Source organism: Herpailurus yagouaroundi, unplaced genomic scaffold, assembly GCF_014898765.1.
Source record: "Herpailurus yagouaroundi ecotype Mexico unplaced genomic scaffold, PumYag 162, whole genome shotgun sequence".
Taxonomy (NCBI): Eukaryota; Metazoa; Chordata; class Mammalia; order Carnivora; family Felidae; genus Herpailurus; species Herpailurus yagouaroundi.
Window position 1 is genome coordinate 48,609,833 of NW_024412403.1, and position 21,233 is coordinate 48,631,065.

Here is a 21,233-nt window from a genome sequence, read left to right on the forward strand (position 1 = left end):
TTTTCTGGTTTGTCTTTTTTTTCCCCTTTGTTCCTTTGTTTTGTTTCTTACATTCTACATATGAGTGAAATCATATGGTATTTTTCTTTCTCTGACTGACTTACTTCACTTAGCATTATACCCTATAGGTTCATTCATGTTGTTACAAATGGTAAGATTTAATTCTTTTTTGTGGCTGAGTAATATTCGTGTGTGTGTGTGTGTGTGTGTGTGTGTATCACACCTTCTTTTTCCATTCATCTATGGGTGGACACTTGGGTTGCTTCCATATGTTGGCTATTGTACATAATGCAGCAGTGAACATAGTAGTTCATGTATCTTTTTGAATTAGTGTTTTTGTTTTCTTTGGATAAATACCCAGTAGTGGAATTACTAAATCTTATGGTAATTCTGCTTTTAATTTTTGGAGGAACATCCATACTATTTTTCACAGTGGGTGCACCAGCTTACATTCTTACCAACAGTGCAGGAAGAGGGTTCCTTTTTCTTTACATCTTCATCAACACTTGTTACTTCTTGTGTGTTTCATTTTAGTCATTCTGACAGGTGTGAGGTGATATCTCATTATGGTTTTGATTTACATTTTCTTGATGATTAGTGATGTTGAGCATCTTTTCAAGTGTCTGTTGACCATCTGTATGTCTACTTTGGAAAAATGTCCTCTGCTCATTTTTACTTGGATTATTTGGGGGTTTTGGTGTAGGATTGTGTAGGTTCTTTACATATTTTCAATATGAACTCTTTTTTTGGTGTATCATTTGCAAACATCTATCATTCAGTAGGTTGTCTTTTTGTTTTGTTGATGATTTCCTTCTCTGTGCAAAAGCTTTTTTATTTTGATGTAGTCCCAATAGTTTGATTTTGCTTTTGTTTCCCTAGCCAAAGAAGACATATGTAGAAACATGTTTCTATAGCTGATGTCAAAGAGATTCTGCCTTTTTTTTCTTTCCCTCTAGGAATTTTGTGCTTTCAAGTCTTACATTTAAGTCTTTAATCCATTTTGAGTTTATTTTTGTGGAGTATAAATAAGTGGTCCATTGGAGTAAAGAAGTGGTCCAATATTATTCTTTTTCATGTGTATCGCTAATTACATAGCTGTCCAGTTTTCCCAACACCATTTGTTAAGGAGACTATCATTTTCACATTGTATATTCTTGCCTCCTTTGTTGTAGATTAATTGGATAAAAGCATAGGTTTTTTCTGGGCTCTCTATTCTGTTCCATTGATCTATGTGTCTGTTTTTGTGCCAGTACCATACTCTTTTGATTACCATAACTGCGTAGTGTATCTTGAGATCTGAGATTGCAATACTCCCCATTTTTTTCTTCTTTTTCAAGATTGCTGTGGGTATTCAGGGTCTTTTGTGGTACCACACAAATTTTAGGATTATTTGTTCTAGTTTTGTGGAAAATGTTGTTGATATTTTCATAGGGATTGCATTAAATCTGTAGATTGCTTGGGGAAATTAATGGAAATTTTAACAATATTGGTTCTCCCATTCCATGAATATGGAATATCTTACCACTTGTTTGTGTCATCTTCAATTCCTTTGATCAGTGTTTCATAGTTTTCAGAGGACAAGTCTTTCACCTTCCTGGTTAAGTTTATTCCTGGGTGTTTTACTATTTTTGGTGCAATTATAAATGGGATTGTTTTCTTAATTTCTCTTTCTGCTTCTTTATTATTAGTGTATAGAAATGCAAAAAAAATATTATTTATATTAATTTTGTATCCTGTGACTTTTGATGGAGTCTTCAAGATTTTCTGTATATAGTATCATGATATCTGCAAATAGTGAGTTTCCTTACCAATTTGAATGCCTTTTATTTATTTTTCCTTGTCCAATTGCTGTGGCTAGGACTTCCAGTACTATGTTGAATAGAATTGGTGAGAGTGAACATCCTTGTCTTGTTCCTGGTCTTAGAGGAAAAGTTCCCAGTTTTTCATGATTGAGTATAATGTTAGATGTGGGCTTTTCATATTTGGGCTTTATTATGTAGAGAGGTATGTTCCCTCTAAACCCACTTTGTTGAGAGTTTTTATCATGAATGGTTGTTGTACTTTGTCAAACACTTTTTATGCATCCACTGAAATGATCATATGCTTTTTATCTTTCTCTTGTTGATGTAATATATCACATTGATTGACTTGATAATATTCAACCACCCTTGCATTCCAGGAATAAATCCCACTTGACTGTGGTGATTTTTTTTGATGTACTGTTGGATTTGGTTTGCTAATATTTTGTTGAGGATTCTTGTATTGATGTTCATCAGAGATACTGGCCTACGTGTAGTATCTTTATCTGGTTTTGGTATGTGCGTAATGCTGGACTCATAGAATGAATTTGGAAGCATTCCTTCCTCTTCTAGTTTTTGGAATAGTTTGAGAAGAAAAGGTATTAACTCTTCTTTAAATGTTTGATAGAATTCACCTGTGAAGTTGTCTGGTCCAAGACTTTTGTTTGTTGGGAATTTTTCTATTACTGATTTAATTTCATTGCTGTTCAGTCTGTTCAAATTTTCCATTTCTTCCTGATTTACTTTTGGGAAATTATATGTTTCTAGGAATTTATCCATTTCTTCTGCATTGTCCCAGTTGTTGGCATAGAATTTTTGGTAATATTCTCTTATGATCCTTTGTATTTCTCTGGTGTCTGTTGTTATTTCACCTCTTATTTCTGACTTGATTTGTGTCTTCTCATTTTTGATGAGTCTGAGTAATGGTTTATCAGTTTTGTTGATCTTTTCAAATAACTAGCCTCGGGTTCATTGATCCATTCTGCTGTTTTTTTAGTCTTTATTTCATTTATTTCTGACCTAGTCTTTATAATGTATTTTCTTCTATTGGCTTTGGGCTTTGTTTGTTCTTTTTCTAACTTCTTTTGGTCTAAGGTTAGGTTGTTTATTTGAGATTTTTCTTGCTTCTTGATGTAGGCTTGTATTGCTATAAACTTCCCTCCTCAGTGCTTTGCTCCATCCCAAAGATTTTGGATGGTTGTGTTTTCACTTTCATTTGTCTCCCTGTATTTTTTTTTTTTTACTTCCTCTTTGATTTCTTGGTTGACTCATTCATTGTTTAGTAGCATGTTATATAACCTTCATGTATTTGTGGTTTTTTTCCACATTTTTTCTTGCGATTAATTTCTAGTTTCATACCATTTTAATCAGAAAAGATGCATAATATGATTTTAATCTTTCTTTGGCATTTTCTGCATTCATTGCGCTGATGTGGCTGCTATCTGGGTGTAGCCATGGGACAAAGTGAGCTTAGGATCCTCCTACTCTGCCATCTTCCCAGACTCTCCCCTCAGGTTTAGTTTTAACTATTCCTTCAGAGGCCTACGGGCTACATCCTTAGCCTTTTCATTTATTTCACCAAGGTGAAGTTTAATTTTACCTTGGCTTATCCCATTGACCACACCATATTCATGCTTCTTTGACCTTTGCCTCTGTAGTGCCTACCTACAGAACTTGTTTCCAAATATCTTTCTTTAGACTCCATTGACTTTCTTTTTCCTTTCTTTCTTGATTTTCTTCTTGCTTGTTTCTCACTTTTTCAGGACTCAGTGCAGAAAGACTAAATTTTCCCAAGCCTCTACCTTTACTTCTTTTTATTGTCTTTTTATCCACTTTACTAAATTTCCACCTTTTATTTTAGCTCCTTCTTCCTTGACTCTTCTTTTCCCACAACTATTAAGTTAGGTAAATGGCAGAGAATCATAGGAAGAACAAGGAAAAATGGGAGAGGAGAAAGTGAAATACATTCTCCATTTCTGTGAGCATTCATCTATCTTTTGTCAACCTAGGTTTTAACAATAATAAAGATCACTTATTGAGCACTCACTATAGGCACTGTGCAAGATACCATGACTCAGATGATACTGTAAAGTAAGGGGTACCCTGTGCCCTATGAGATAGGGGGTACCCCATTTTACAAATTACCTGGGACTCACAGAGATGGGTTCTGGGAGTCATGCCCCACTTGTCTGGCTGTGAGCCAGGTGCTGAGGATGCTGCTGCTACCATCTCCCTTTTCACCTGTCCTTTCTCTTTCAATTTAGGAAAATCAGATTTACCATGTCCTCATATGCTTTCTTGGCCACATGCCATTGCTATTTTCTGCCAAGAAAAAAGAATTATGAAAGTTTAAGATTGTACTGCCCATTTTAACCACCTTTCTCTTGCTCTAATTTCTTTCACTACCAAATTACTTTAAAGAATCCAAGTCTTAGACTGACAGAATGCCCTATCCCCTTTCTCTATGTCTATCCTCATTTCTCTGGCCAGAGAACTCACAGGGAAATCTTCTTGTGCCCTCTGCCTCATATGAGTGCTCTTCATCTAGCTCCTGGTTCCCCCACCAAGCTGTATACCTCCAAGACAGAGTTTAACTGTGCATCTCCACAGCACCTAGCACAGAACCTCACCCAAAATTGACACTCATTATTTGTGAAATGAAAGAAAAGATGCCTATACCAAGATCCTAGTTTTCTCACCACTCTTCCAATCTCAGCTCATTGTGTCTCTACTTGTGAGCCATCTGCTGTCTGCAGATGTAGGTGACCCAATGTCCCTCTTACAGCCCCTTCCTTGAAAGACTCTCCCACTTCGACATTCAGAGCTGGGATCCCTCCTCTGCCACCCCTGACTGCCCAAACAGTCCCTCTGGCTCCTCTCTGGGTTCCCCATCCTCTCTCTCCAGCTACTCTTCTCCCTCTGGAAATCATCACACTATCACAAGGATGACCTTCTTATGGATAGGCTGTCCTTTCTTGAATCCTTCTATAGTTGCTTCTGTACATAGGGCTTAAGTCTCCAATCAGTTCATAAGCACCTTGGGGGCCAAGGTTTCTTTTGTGTTCACTGTAGTACCTATCACAGTGCTAGGCACTGGACTCATTTGGCAGTTGTAACAGAGTATTTGTTTTTTAATAGTAATTATTACATTCCTCCCCTGGGTCAAAACAAAAGAAAAAATAAATTCTTTTGTGCTATGTTTAAGTTTTGAATTTTTTTTTCAAATTTGCTTAGTTGCTTTACTGTTCTTTAGGCTTTTTTTATACTTGTATAGAAACTTCCTGGCATTATGCTGCCAGCTGTAATATACATTTAGGCTTAAATATCACCAGGTAAGAGTGTCTGTTGAGTTAGATCATGTTCCCTCCTTTGCCATCCCTGGGCCTCACATTCCTCTTACTGAGTCCATGCCTCCCATCTGTCCAGTATTTCCAGCAGTAGATTTATAACTTTATAAAAGTTTTTTACCCATGCAACTACATCATCTCTAGCAACCATTTCACATCTAAATAATCATCCTTGGCCTCCTTAATAATGTTAGTATAAAGATTTGCCAACACTTCTTTTTTTCCAGATATTGCTTCCAAAAAAATGATGAATTTCCTTACTTCTAGAGATTGCATCATCCTCTTCCCTCCTCAACATCAGTCACTTCAGAGCCAACCCTAGTGACTTTGTAATTAAGGTTCCCAGAATATAATTCCTTATGAGGGGTTTTGTGACTTTTCATAGATGCCTCCATGATGTCAGCCGCCATGGTTCCATAACCCATCCTCTCTCCCTCAAAGACCACATTTTTTTTAACAGTAGCCTAATCTGTTTATCTCCTCAGATCATAAAGGACTCCTCAGTAAGAGTACTTATCCCTTTCCCTCTCTATTCATCTTTCTCACTGTTGTATTTTCTTAATATTTACTTATTTGAGCATTGATAATTTCATATCTCTCCCACTCTTCATCTTCAAGATTATTCTTGACTATTTTAAAAGAGGACTATGTCCTATCCACCCAATGATTTACCTTCTTCCTTGCAACTGTCTCAATTCTTTTCCTCTTTGTATTAATCTACTATTGCCTAACAAATTACCACAGAAGTTAATAGCTTAAAACAGAAAAATAAATTATATCAGAGTTTCTGATATCCCACAGGCATGGCTTAGCTCAGTCTCTCTGGCTATCCATCTCTTATGAGGTGCCAGTCAAATTGCGGGCTGGAGTTGAAGGGCTTGACCTCCTTATTGGTAAGCCTCAATTCCTGACCATGTGAGCCCCTGCACAGGGCTACCGCAGAACATTGCCACTGGCTTCCCTCAGGCTAAGTGACCCAAGCAGAAGCAAGCAAGAGCACTCAACACAGAAACCAGTCTTTTTTATGTTATATTTGATCTCAGAGCTGACCTCTAATCCTTTCTACCTTATTCTGTTAGAATCAAGTCAGTAATTGAAAAAGTGGGAATGAAGACCTGGAGATAGTGATCACCAGTAGCTCTCCTGGAATCTACCCTCTGGCCTCAGTGATTTATATCCCTCCCATATGCAGAATGTATTCACTCCTCACAAAGAAAGCAAAAGTCCTCTCCCTTTACAGCTTAAGCTCAGTGCCTAGAATTTCATTGTCTAAATCAGGTGCAGGGGCATTTAAGGGTCCTTGGGTTTAGTTCCCTAAATAAGGCTTCTTAAGAACATTTCTTCTCAACCTATTAAACTAAGGAAATACAGGCATAGAATAACCTTTATAGGCATTTCTATTCAAGTAGTTGATACAAGGGGTCATTGGTCCAGAGCACTTGAAAATGTTGGGAGTTTCTTTATTAAGTTTTAAGGCCCAGGTTCCTTAGGTTCTTCCATGGTTCTCAGCTCTGCTTTTGGGTATCTTTGTGTTGCCCTCTGAGTCATCCTTCCACCTTTTCTTTTAAAATGAAAGCTAGCATAGATTTGCAATGGAAAAGCTCTTTCGGCCTTCTTGACAGTGGAATTCTGAGGGTTCAAAGACCTCGCCTCATTTTATTCTGTCTCTCAGCTTCTCAACTCAAACTACACTTATTTCTGAATATATAACTCCTTTAAGAATTTTGTGGGTCTTCTGTGGTTCTTCTTGGGTTTACTTGATTGGGCAGAAGTCACACCCACAAATCTTTTCAAGATAAACTTTTCTCAATCTTGGGCCCCTGTTGAGAGAATTGAGGGACAGTAACTCTTAAGCTTCCTAGAGGCATGTTTGAGATGATCTGTGAGATACATCTTTGATTTCTTTAAAGAGATCTTACGAGACTGAATAGTACTCTGAGGTACCACCTTTGTTCTTTTTTTTTTTTTTTAAATATATGAAATTTATTGTCAAATTGGTTTGGTACCACCTTTGTTCTTTCTGAGGTCTTAACAAATGGATTTGCACTCCTATACCTTGACTTCTTTGATAGTCCTTTCAATTTAATTTCTTCCTTCAAATTTTACTGTAAGCCACAAGAAGAAATTAGGTGACACATTCAATGCTATTTGGATCTCCTTTGCTGGATTACCCATAGTATTGGACACATTTTCTATTTTCCACATAGCTGCAGACAACACTACTTTGTACCACTAAACTTTGTACGACTACATAACAAAAATACCCTTCCCTCCAGTTTCCAATAAGATTTTCCTCCCTATCTATCTATCTATCTATCTATCTATCTATTTATAAGTAGGCTCCACACTGACCATGGAGCCCAACACAGGGCTCAAACTCACAACTCTGAGTTCAAGACCCGAGCTGAGATCAAGAGATGCACCCTTAACTGACTGAGCCACCTAAGTGGCCCAGATTTTCCTTACTTTCTGCAGGCCTACACCCTCAGTGTCCTCAAAGTCCAAATTTGACAGGCAATGTGTTCGGAAACACTATTCATCCATTCAGTCACCTGAGTTTTGACACATTTCAAAGTAATTAACAAAATCAGTACACTCCTCCCAGACACTTCAGCATGCATATCATTAACTGAAGTTCAGTATTGAAAGATCTTCTTTTTCAATAACAGGTAAAGTTAACATACAGTAAAATGCAAATGTCAAAGGTATCATTCACAGAGTTTTGACAAATTCATACAATTTTGTAACAAAACCCCCTACAGATTATCATCACCTCAAAATCCTCCCACACCATCTCCATATCACTATTCCACAGTCCATGCCCCAGGATCAATCACTGTTCTGATGTCATGTAAGTGAAATCATATAGCATATGCTCTTTTGGTCAAAGCTTCTTTTATTTGGTACAGTGTTTTTTAGATTCATCCATGCTGATGCATGGTGTTTCATTTTTCTTATTGCTGAGTACATTAGTCTGCTAGGGCTGCCATAGCAAAATACCACAGACTGGGTGACTTAAACAACAGAAATTTATTTCTCACAGCTCTGAATCCTGTAAACCCAAGATCAAAGTGTCAACAGGTTTGGATTCTCCTGAGGCCCCTCTCCTTGGCTTGCAGATGATCACCTTCTCACTGTGTCCTCACATGCTCTTTCCTCTGTGAGTGTCTCTTCCTCCTCATATAAAGACACCAGTCCTACTGGATTAGGATCCTACTCTTAGGACCTCCTTTAACTTTATTACCTCTTTAAAGTGAATGTCTCCAAATACAGTCACATTGGGTATTATGGCTTCAAAATTTGAATGGGAGGGAGGTGGGTAAAATTTATTTCATAACATTTTATAATATTAAATTATATGAATATCCCACAGTTTATTTTTCCTTTTTTTTTTTTAATGTTTATTGATTTTTGAGAGAGAGAGAGCACAAGGAGGGGAGGGGCAGAAAGACAGAGAGAGACACAGAATCTAAAGCCAGACACAGGGCTCAAACCCACAAACTGTGAGATCATGACCTGAGCTGAAGTCAGATGCTTAACCGACTGAGCCACCCAGGCACCTCTATTTTTCTTTGATGGATACCTGGGGCTACTTCCTATTTGGGACTATTATGAATAAATCTGCCACAAACATTCATATACAAGTCTTTTTCTGAATGTATATTTTTATTTCTCTTAAGTAAATACATAGGAGTAGAATTGCTGAATCATGTTTAGTTTTCTAAAAACCGACCGACTTTTTTTCCAAAACCAATGTATCATTTTTGTATTCCCACCATCCTATATATTTGGAATTATCACTCTTTTAATTTTGGACATTTTGATGGGTGTGTACCAAATTACTTTGACCAAACCCAAAAGAAACTAAAACAGCAGTTCTAAATTTGGTTTTAATTTTTACAGTGAACGTGCTTGTTTTTGTTGTAAAATGGTAATTTTTTTTTTATTTTTACCAAAGTGATAAGCAAACACTATTAAAAGTCTTTCATAAAAAAGCAGGATCACCTTGCCTACTCTTATCCTAGGTCTTTCTTCGGAGGCAACTACCCTCAGCTTTTAGCTGTTTTCCTTATTTGCTAACATATAGTTTATACTGCTGTTTTTTTCATTTATCAGCTCCTGACATGATCTTTTAATTTCCTGAGGTAGCATATGAGGACACATCTCTGCCATCTACCCCATACTCCCTCTCTAATTGTTAATTCCCCTGCTAACACAATATCAAATTGTGGTTAAAACCATTGTCATTATCTCACAGTTATGACCATGGAACTACCGTTTCAGTGCTGAGGGGGAAAAGACTATAATCATTCCTCCTTTCTTATATATACAACTCTTTGTTTTCATGGCATTAATATTTACCTCATTTCTTCATTTGCCCAGCTTATTGTGTTCCTACAGTTAATTGTTTCCATATATTCCAGTATGTTTTCCACATGTCCATGAATATTTTCCATATGCTCAAATAGATCACTCATTGTTCTTTCCTGCAGACCTCTATACTCCTATTCCACTCTGAATAGGTTATTCTCTTGGTCTGGTGAGCAATTGAGATTTGTCTTTACTGCCCCTTCAACACTGTCCTGGATTAATTTCTTTATTTGCTGAATCCTGTATCTTTCTCTTTTTTGATTTAGCCCTTTATCTAGCTAGAATACAGCTTTTAGTATCTATGGGTAGGAAGTCCATTTTTTGAGACCTTAAATACCTGAAAATACCTTTATTTTACTCGTAACTTGTCTGATAGTTTGGCTGGGTATAAAAGTCTAATTTGCAAATAAATTTTCCTCCTAATTTTGAAGGCATTCTTCCATTAAGCCCTAGCATCCATTATTGCTGTTGCAGAATCTGACACAATTCTTTTTCTGGATTCTTTGTATTTTGTATGTTATTGTTTCTCTTTTTAGAAAATTTTAGTCTTTTGTTTGTCCATAATGATCTGAAATTTCACATTGATGCTCCTTAGTGTGGGTATGTTCCATATACATAATATATATATGTAATGGGTTTTCAATTTAGTTTCATGTTCTAGAAAGTTTCCTTCAGTTCTGGAAAGTTCTTCCTGCATTATTTCTTTGAGCACTCCTTCTTCACTGTTTTATGTGGTCCCTTTTTCTGTAATACCTTTTACTGGGATGTTGAATCTCTCGGACTGATTCTCCATCTAATTTTCTTACCATTTTTCATCTTTCTGGAAGATTTCCTTTATCTTCAAGCCTTCCTCCTGCACTTTTATTCCATATTTCTTATTTGTTTTCTTTTTTGTTTCATGGCAGCAACTTCTTCCCTTAGGTGTCTGAGAATATTAATTATAATTATTTTGAACTTTTTATCTTTTTGTTGTTTATTTTCTCTTAATGTGGACACTTAACTGTGTATTCATATTGAAAAGAGATACACTAAAAAATTGACAGAATATTTTTGTGCATAAGTGAGGCCTGTTGATTAGTGGACTTCAGAGTAAGTTAACAGGATAGCAAGCTTTTTTTACTATGCTCTCCCCCAAATGTCACTCTCTTTTGGCATTTCTCATAGGCCATTTTATTTTTCCAGAGAAAAGTTCAGTAGTCTCTTGCATACAATATGTAAGTCTGGCTCAAGACATTCCAAAAACAGGACAGGAAAAGGAAGTGAGTCTCAACTTCTGTCCTATCTTCCCTGTGCCAGATTTCTTTGTCCTCTTCTTCTCTCCAGAGAATAAACCTTCAGTCTGCTGCCAGAAAGAGCAAGATGAGAGGAAGCAGTAATTGGATAGTTGCTTGGCTGTCTGGGCAGGAGATATAGCCCAGTGGGAGGCAGGAATGAGGCTAATCATCCTAAATATAAACTTTAAACCAATGTCCTTCTTTTAAACCCTCACTCTCTATACTACCTTGTGCTTCCAACTACTGAACTTTCTCAGAGTCCAATAAGCCAAACAACCTCCCCTGTTGTTAGCTTTCACCTCTGCAGAAACCTAAGGGCTAGCTCTGTCTTTCTGCTAATCACTTCTATCCACTTTCAACGATTTTCCATTTTCCAAAATGTTGTTGAAATCTCTGTACTACTGTTGTGCTCTCCCAATTTCATGGTCTTCATAAATTTATACACTTTTCAGTTTCCTTACTTCTGGTTTAGTGGCATTTTTGAGGTTGATTTGTCATGTTTAACCAGAAGTGTCATTCTTAAAGGATATAATTTTTGACACTTTAAGGAACTGAAAATATGCCTCACATGCTTCACTTAAAGATTAATTTTTTCATATGTATTTCTAAATATTTAAACTATATATTTAAGCTACATTTTTAAAAAATCACTAGATTTCATATGAAGAAATGGCATTACTTATCAACTGTCAAAGACATATACTGTTGAAACTGGTTTCCAGAAATGGTTAGTTAGTCTGGCCTGAGTCTTGTGTATCTTTTTACCTAGTCCCTCTGAGGGTAAACATCAGTATTTCTAAGGCAGCTGGTTAAATTTAGGATTTTTTAATACAATGGGCTTGTACTTCTTCATAAAGCCACCTCATCTCTGTGGAAATTGACCATCAATTTGGCTTCTTCATTAGTGCCCAACATCAACTACATAAGATGACCGCTCCCAGAAAACAAATAGTATAGTGCATTTCCTTTAGGATGATCTAAGAATTTGAACCTAACATTTAAACCTGACACAGTATGTTAACTAAAGCAGTTCATCAGTCATGTTTCTTTTTTCCTGTGCATGGTTCGGAATTAAGTTTTTATTTTTTCTTCCAGAATTGGACAGTCTATATCCTTATAACCGAGCTTATTTCCAGACTTAATTTATGTCATGCTAGAGTTAATTAGCTTTGTAAACCTAGCATAAATACAACCCATCACATTGAACATGCTCTTAGTGCTATCATTTGCTAGATAACAAAATGAAACAGGTTTCTACATCTGCTTCCCAAAAGCCTTGATACTGGTGACAAGATACTACAGTAAGCCTTGAGGGATCTGCTAATCATATCCAGGCCTTTGCCTTAGGAGCATGAGCTGAATGTTGGCTAGTCTGTAATTGGACTCTTATGACCATCTGGCAGCTTCTGTGACATATTAGTGGCCTTGGCCCAGTTTCTAATTGGCATGTACCAGCATCAAACTGGCATGTATCTGTATCCACAAGACAGCTTAACTTTCTAAATAAGAGAGGTCATAATATCTTTCTTTTCTTCAGCTATGATGCAATTGCTTTTGGCAGGTCTTTTTGTTTTAACTGAGAAGAAGCTAAAATTTCAAGATTCCCTTCTTACTTTATTCCTGAACCTTTTGAGTCTACTTTTCTACTAACTGCAACAGTCTAGAAACTGCTTGCTTGTCCAGGCCCCACGTCTTGAAAAAATTATATACACACACACACACACACACACACACACATGCATGCATATATACATATATACATCTGGATTCAGGCCATAGGCATTCTTAATCTGCAGGCTGTGTGCAAACTTTAATAGAAAGCTTCATCTGTAATCATTTTAAACAGAGCCAGTGGAGACAAGATTGTTTGAGTTAGTAGCTTACCAGCTTAAACTGAGTACTTTCTAGTTAGAATGGAAACTTAATCCAGGAAAAACTCAGAATAAGTTTTCACTTATATTTTATATCTTACTTGGCAACTTGTTTGAAAATGTTGCATAAAAGAACCAGCACAGGAAACATTTTATATTCCTGCTTATTATTAATAAATATGGAATCTGAGGCATTCTATTTTATAAATCAAAGTCTTGATCCAAATCTCCTGCTTTTCTACATTAAACACACACACAGACACACACACACACACACACACACACACACACACACACACACACACACAAAACCTCAGGGTAAAAATAGCACTAAACTGTGTAGGGTACTCAGGGGTCAAGGCAACAGGCAAAATTGATTACTCAGAATGCCATTGTGCTGAGACTTTTGTCAGACCATCAGCAGAAACATTCATTTTGTAGTCACTATAGATAAGGCATTTGGTGCAGCTGTTTTTATAAAGGTATAAGTAAACATGTCCTATTTCAGTTTTTCAATGCTTATTGAAAGAGGAAAGGAATGGGTAACAAAATAATAAACCAATGACTTGGAAATACAGGCTCACACTTTGCTAGTTCATGGAAAATGCCAGTCACACTAGTCAAAGACTTTCTTACCACATCTTAATTTTAATCACATCTGTTTCTGCCAGTGTTTTACAAACCTGGCCACTGTCTTCAATCTTTAATACCCTGAACCACCACTTCAAACATACATATACACTCACTCACACATTTTGACCTTTGTTCAAAGCTTTTTTCAATCTCAAGTCCTCTGCACTTTCTGATTTTCTCAAATTCTCTCAGCCCAGTATCACCAAGATACTCTGAAGAATAAACTCATGGCCTGGGTACTTTGGGGCACCTACTATTAGTTGACACCTCATGCTGCTAAGATGACAATTTCCTCATCTGTATCTCTTTACAGCCTAAAGAATGTTTCTTAGTACAACCAAAGGAAACAAAAGAAGATGCCACCAAGACAAGGAAGAGAAGAAAGGTATAATTAATATTTTCTTACAATATCTTACAACCCCAGGTGATTTACCTCACATTTCTATATAGTGTACTTTGATGAGGCAGTTATTGTAATTCCCACTTTAGAGATTGTAAGATTTAGTAAGGTTTGGTGACTTTCCTAAGGTGGTTAGTATTAAGTCTTTCTGTGGAGGTTAAAATAAATTCTTCAGATTCCTGTTTCAATCTTGTGGAGGCACCATACATCTTTGCTCCCCACCTTTGTTTTCATTGTTTTTAGAAGACAGACATGGATTTCTAAATCTAGAAGGATCCCAAAGCTGTCCTGCTCGCTGGCTCTGCCCGAGAAAAGAAATTTAGAAATTTACCAACTTCCTTTTCATATCTATTTCAGTTTTTTAAAACCTTACATCCTGAAATACTAATAAAAAGAAAATACTAATAAAAAGAAAAGTATAAGGCATTTCTGACTCTTAATTTGGAAGCATAAAGCAAAAAGCTGTCCTTTCATTTTAATGCTTGCCTCTGAGTACATGGAAGACTGTACTGCTCCTGTACAGACTTTCTCATGGCTCAGCCTTGGAGAAAGCATGGTTAGCTTTGACCTTCCACCACAGTTGTGAAAACAGCAGTGTAATTCTCTCCCTGCCAAGAAGGTCTCCTGCAGAATTCAGCAGAGGAAATATGACGGGGATTAGAGGAAAGAAGATGGATTCAAACCAATTCCTTAACAGCAAGCTTTTAGAAAACTGAGGGGGGGTGTGCATATGTTTTCTTTGCTCACTAATGACCAAACAGAAAGATGGGTGATGCCAAATTGGCTGAGATTTGGCAAGTCCTTAAAGAAGTGACTTTAACTTCTCTTTGATAGCTTATACACTAATGGCCTTCAGGAGTGTTAAGTTCTTGGTGGCTCAAGGTCAAAACTGTAGCTAGATAGTTTAGCTTTGGCTGAAGTCATGCTAAAATGTGCCTACTGGTGACATATTTTTAAAAGTTAACTCATTTGACAGAACTGACCATTCTTGGCAGTGGTATAGAGATGAGGATGTTGTGGAAAGAGGAGAAAGGGCTGGAGTAGGGGTGGGGAATGGCTCTTTGTGGATCTTTGGTGAAATATTAGAAGGAAATGAGAAGGGAAGTTTATGATGAAAATTAACTGAACAACTGTGTGTTCCTAGTACATTGCAGGCACTCAGTAAATGCTACACAAATGAGTCCAAATCAAAATAGATGCTGTAAAGTCTTTCCTGCTCTGCTTTTCGTGGGGCCACTTCAAGATTCTCTCCCAAGACTTGAGGATTCAGAGTCTAAAGTCCCCCTTTGCAGTGGGCTCCAATGCTCAGATTACCCCTGTAGGTTTTACTTTAATCCCAGAAATCCAAATGGAGACTCGGGGCCTTAAAAATCAGGTTAGCAAAAAATTCTCAAAACTCTTCTCTCCCAGGAATAAAAATCACCTAAAGATTAAAGAGAAATTTCCACAGCAACAAGATTTCTTGACTTGTGATAGAAAATAATAGAGCCCTATTATGGAGACTCCCACAGAAATTTCAGTTCTCCTGGAAGCCATAGACCAAGAACTACAAGGAGCCTTTTAGATCGCCCATTCATTTTTGAAAGCAGTAGTTACATACAAAAAGTATTAAGTTTTTTCAAGCGTATTTATTAGAACTCACATTCATACTCAGCTTTCACCAAAATTTATGTGCAGTTTAAATACCAGAGGAATCAACCTATTCTAAGCTAATGCCATTTTAAAATCTCTCTTCCTGGGGTTTTTTTTCTTTCTTCCTTCTCATGTCTTAGAAGAAGATTACTGATGTTCTTGCAAAATCAGAGCCAAAACCAGGGACTCCTGAAGACCTACAGAAGCTGATGAAGGACTATTACAGCAGCAATCGCTCAGTGATTGAGTTAGAGGAACTAAACCTACCAGGTACAGCCAGACTTGTCTGGTTTTTTTCCCTTCTTTTTTTTTTTTTTTTTTTTCTGTACTGTTCTGAGGTTAGTCATGTAGCAAGACTCAGTGTTATTGATATCAATTTTCCTGATGAGGAGGAGCAAAAAGGTTCATGGCTACATCTCAGCCATTGAATTTGATGTATTTTCCACATGCTAATACCCCTTTCCTCAACCTAATAGTTTTAACTGTTGAATGGTTCCTTTATTAAGATGCTAAATGGCATTTGTTCAATCTAATAGAAAGATTTGTAATTGCATTTTTTTCAAAAGGCTACTGTTGAGTGTGCATTTTTTTAGCATTCTTCAAGGAGTAAGAATCCCTACTGGGTATAGAAGTTAAATTAAAATAAAGATAAAGCACATATTTAAAAGTATATATATGAAACATTAATTTACTCATCTTTTATAGACAAGAACTTTAGCTTCAGTAAGCTTTTAGTTTTGTTGTTGTTGTTCTTATCACAGATTTCTAGTTACAGTTTTGTGTTTATGGTAGTGTTTTGGGTTCCAGGCCAGACTTTCAAGCAAACTATCTAAAGATAGGGATAAAATTCTGCATTTTTAGCAAAGCTGACCCCTCACCCAAGTTGATTCTCTACTGTTGTTTGAGATCTACTGCCTTAGAATATTTATAATTAAATTAAAGATACTGCAGAATTCTTGAAACAACTAATTTTAATTAATTTAGAAATTTCTGATACATCCTGGAACTCTTTTGGGTGGAGATTAAAGAAAAGAGATGTTATAAAAATCACACAAGGTTTGGGTGGCACTGTTTCAGATGAGCTATTTTTAGATTACTAGGGACATCTAATTACTGCTATTGGAAAAGGTCAAGGGTAGCTTGATTTCCCTTTTCCATTACAACTTTATGCTTTCTAGAGACTTAAGAAGCTGAAAAACTTCCCATGCCCTGAATTTTTATAATTCCTTTGTGATGTGCTTTTGAAAACAAAATGCACATTGAATTTAGAGACAGGAGTGCCCCCTGTCTCTTTTCCAAAAGGAATACGCTTTAGGGAATTTAAGGAGTGCATTTCCACATGAGGGAGATCTGGAGTTTTAGACCCACAAAACCCCAACGGCTCCAACGGCAGTTAAAAACCACTTCTCTCTGGGTATAGTTCTTTTGAGGAGAGCTACGTCCTGACTGCTGTTTTGCAGGTACCAAGTGTTATAACAAAGCCTCCTTTCCAAGCTTAACTAAGTTTGCCTCAATGGTCTTTTTCCTTATAGTTCTTTGTTAGAGTATACCTTCAACTTCAGAAGAATTTGTGAGATAGTGGGGTCATTGCTACTCTGTATACTTATGGAACATCATAAATCTTAGTTTTCTAGTATTGTAGAGAATCAGAGGTCAGAAGAAACCTTTAAGAGTCATTTGAGTTGCATAGTGAGTTTACATTATATTATTGCTGTATTACAGTTCAGTTGTGTAGTTAAGCAAGAATGTGTGGCCATGGCTCGGTTTAGGAAGGAAGGAAAATGTTAAAATTACTTTTATAGATAAAAAGAACAGGTTTTTATTTTCAGTTAAGAAATTAGGCCATTCTGAGACACAGTGAATAAGGCATTGTAAGAACGTTCAGGGGAAAAGATCCCAGTAGGTACACTTACGCGACCAAGGACAGAGAGGAAGTCCAGGATAGGTAAAAGGAGGGGCACACTGTGGGTTATTTGGAACAGGCTCCAGTCAGGGGCATAAATATAAGTGGATATAGATCATAAAGGATTGTTCCTGTTTGTTTGCCGAGTGTCTAAGGGTTTTGATTTGAGGTTATTTGTATCTGTAGGGCAGGAACATGTCTTTTCAATTAATATTGTCCACTGTACATTGCAAATGTCATACACATGGGCACTTAATTAGTTTCGAGGCAGGAATCTCTTGGAGTTAACTCAGCTGACTTCCTGAGGGCTGCAGTGTGGTTTAGATCAGTGCTAAATGCCTGTAGGCTAGCAGCAACTGAATCACCCAAGAACTTAAAAAGCAAATCCCCAAGCCCACTCCCAAGGAATTCTGACTTACTAACAAAAGGAGTCCATCCCAGGAATCTATATCTTTTATAAAGCTCTTAGGGTGAGTCTGATCATATCCAGGATTGGGAAATTACAGTTTTAAAGACCATGAAAGGCTATACGGTTGTATAGGAAGCAATATCTTTGAAGTTAATTACATAATATGAGTTATATATGCTGGGTCACAATATAAATGTCATTTAATTAAGTAATAGTTTACTCCTTGGCACTCTTCAGTGTTTACCGAAAACCTTTTTCCTGTAGAAAGAATTAAAATGATAAACATGATTTTCCTTTTTTATTTATACATCTCAGGTACAGAGTTAATAATACTACATAATTGCTAGACCATGATAGTCCTTGGTTGAGCAAGACCCCTATATTTTATTTAAGTGTTATATTGTCTTTTACTGTGGTGCTGTGTTGTATTTTGATGCATTATTCCCACTCTTCCCCAATCCACACTCCTTTTTACATTCCCCATAGCATTCAGTCTAATGTGTTAATACATGTTTTTAAATGTGTATATATGCTTGTAAAATGTCATGTCATTGTATATGTGTTCATTTTACAATTTATCTAAATGATGTGCTGAACTTCTCATTTGTTTTTTTTCTCACTGAGACCTTTTTTGAGATATGCCTATCTGGCTTTATGTACATCAAGTTCATTGCTTCTAAATGCTACATAGTATTCCAATGATTTTATCTACCACATATTGGTCATCCATTTTCTTAGATACAGACACCTGGGTTGCCTTGTGCTCCCCACTATCACAAATGCTATCACAATGCTAGGAGAAATACACTTGTGTATGTCCCTTTATAGACCGCATAAGAATTTCTTTCCATCATTTACTAAGGAATGTGATCATGGGGTCATAGGGTGTATACAACTTAATTTTAGTACTTTCCAGAATAGCTATTACCAGTTTATACCTCCACCTACATTTCACAAGAGTTTTATCACCCTACATCCTTGACAATACTTGGTATTATCCGTCTAAGAATTCCCATTCTAATGTGTGTGTAAAGTATTATTTCATCATTGCACTAATAGGCACTTCTATGATGACTAGTGAGTTTGCGCATCTCTACATAGATGTGTTAGCTATTTCCCCTTTACCTTTGTGTATTGCTTATTCCATAGACTTGAAAAATAAACATACTTCATTAGTCTGTTTCACTACTCTAAGAAATTATGGCTTAAAGGTTAAAGTTTAAAGGTTAAAGTTTACTTGTTCTTGTTGCTGCTGTTGTTTTAAATACTGGACAACACTTTAAAATATATAATGAGCCCCCATTCACTAATGTTGTACATCCTTATTCATTTAATCTGTTTTGATCATGTGTGTGTTGGCAAAATCCTCTACAAAGCATGTCTGTCATATTCTAGACTCCTGTTTCCTCAAGGCCAATGATTTGACTCATAGTCTTTCATCATACCTAAAAGAAAGTAAGTAAATATGATTTTCTTTTAAGTTATTCACCAAGTTGTTATTACTTCATTAAATACTTCATTACTTCTCTTTTTGAGAGAAAGAGAGAGAGAGAGAGAGGGCATGACTGGGAGGCAGAGAGAGAGAGAGAGAGAGAGAGAATCCTATGAGGGGCAGAGAGAGAAAGAGAAGCAGGGCCCACCTGAAGTGGGGCTCATGTTTTATCTGAAGTGGGGCTTGAGCTCACCCAATGTGGGACTTGAACTCATTAGCCATGAGATCATGATCTGAGCCAAAGTCAGATGCTTAATGACTGAACCACCTAGGTGCTCAAGATCCATCTCTTTAAAAACTTCTAAAACTACCTTTAAAAGCAAAACTTTCTACCTAAAATGGATTTGAAATAGAGGTTTCTCTTAAGGTCCATCTTGGTACTAATTTCTGCTTATTTATGTTTATTCTTGTTTTTCTCTGGCTTTGAGAATTTGGGTTTTGGTCTCATTTTTGGTTTATAATAAATTAATATTAGTATTGGTCTAGGAATCCAGAGAATACTTGGTATTCTAGTACTTGGTATTCTAGTACCAGGCCCCTGCTGTTTGACCTGGGACAAGTCACTGTGTATTCCTCTGGGACTTGATTTTGTTATCTGAAAGATAAGGAAGTTGGACATGTGATGTCTATTCTAGCTGTGAAATTGTGAAATTCTGTTCACATGCTCAGAACTCAGATCATGGCTATTGCACAATCTAATTTCATCTTTTCAACATGTATTGTGGATAGCCAGTAATAAGCTAGATTATTCATATTAGGTAGTCATCTATTTGTGGCTGACAATGAAATAGTTTAGATATAAAGATTTAACATTTCGCTAATCATATTTAGCTAACTTGGCATATTGTGTGCTTTGTGTTATAAGTTAATGATTTTTCATTTTAATCTAATATCTAGAATAACCAGATAACAGAATCTACATGGTACTCATTATATTTTACTTTAATTAAATACTAACAAAGAATAATTGGAGAATACACAACTTTGGGGGCCCTATTTTGTTGTATTTAGAGTAATATTTTTCTAATGGTCTTTTTTCAGTCTGCCCTAAGTGGGTAAAACTTCGGAAAAATCATAATGAGAAGAAATCGGTCCTGATGCTGATCATCTGCAGCTCTGCCCTCCGGGCCCTGGAGCTTATTAGGTTGGATGCTTCACCCATTCATTTCATAAATGTTTTTTTTAATAACTGATATGTGTCAAGCTGATATGCTCTGTATGCTAGAGACGTAACAATGAACAAATAAATATACATCATAATGTCAGGTAGTGTCAAGTTATATAAGACAAAATAAAGCATAGCGAAGGGATAGAAGGGAGTGGGGGGCTACTTTTAAAAGTGTTGTCACAGGAGGCTTTTCCAAGGAGAATGACATTTGAGCAGAGACATGAACAAAGTGAAGGAGAAAGCCAAGCAGATGTCTGGAAGAAGAGCATTCCAGACAGAGTGAACAGGAAACACAAAAGGCGCTGGGACGCAATGTTACCGAAAGATTTTGAGCAGGGGAGTCACATGATCTGAATAATCATTCTAAAGGATCACTTTGGCTGCTTTGTGGAGAACACGCATTGTAGAGGGCAAGAGTCAAAGCAAGGAAATAATACAAGCAATAACCAGTTGGAAGAAATAATGGAAAAAAAGACCTAATTTAAAATAATAACAAGAGGGGCGCCTGGGTGGCTCAGTTGGTTAAGCGTCTGACTTCAGTTCAGGTCATCATCTCACGATTCACAAGTTCAAGCTGTGTGGAGCTCTGTGTTGACAGCTCAGAGACCAGAGCCTGCTTCGGGTTCTGTGTCTCCCTCTCTCTTTCCTCCTCCCCTGCTCATATTCTGTCTGTCTCTCTCTCTCTCTGTCTCAAAAATATGTAAACATCAAAAAAAAATTAATAAAATAAAAAAATAATAACAAGAATGGAACACCAGAGAATAAGCTTACCAAAATCTATATCAAGAAAATATTACACAAGCCACTCAGAAGATCTGGAACAGACAAAAGGGTATACTATATTGTTGAATAAGAAGAGTTGATGTTATAAAGATGTCTGTGTTACATAGACTTATCTACAGATTTCACAGATTCCCAGTGAAACTGCAATAGA

At 36.7% G+C, this 21,233-nt stretch overlaps 1 protein-coding gene across 4 annotated transcripts in view; it reads left to right on the top strand.

The window, feature by feature from the left end:
- CMSS1 (cms1 ribosomal small subunit homolog) overlaps window positions 1-21,233 on the top strand; it is a 383,830-nt gene that overhangs the window by 352,868 nt on the left and 9,729 nt on the right. For 2 of the 4 annotated variants that reach the window (XM_040484304.1, XM_040484307.1), the window contains exons 3-6: window positions 13,609-13,680; window positions 15,468-15,597; window positions 19,035-19,094; window positions 20,173-20,275. In XM_040484304.1, the coding sequence (XP_040340238.1) occupies window positions 13,609-13,680; window positions 15,468-15,597; window positions 19,035-19,094; window positions 20,173-20,275 (365 nt within the window). The remainder of the gene's footprint in view (window positions 1-13,608; window positions 13,681-15,467; window positions 15,598-19,034; window positions 19,095-20,172; window positions 20,276-21,233) is intronic. The other 2 variants (XM_040484305.1, XM_040484306.1) reach the window with 2 other exon arrangements.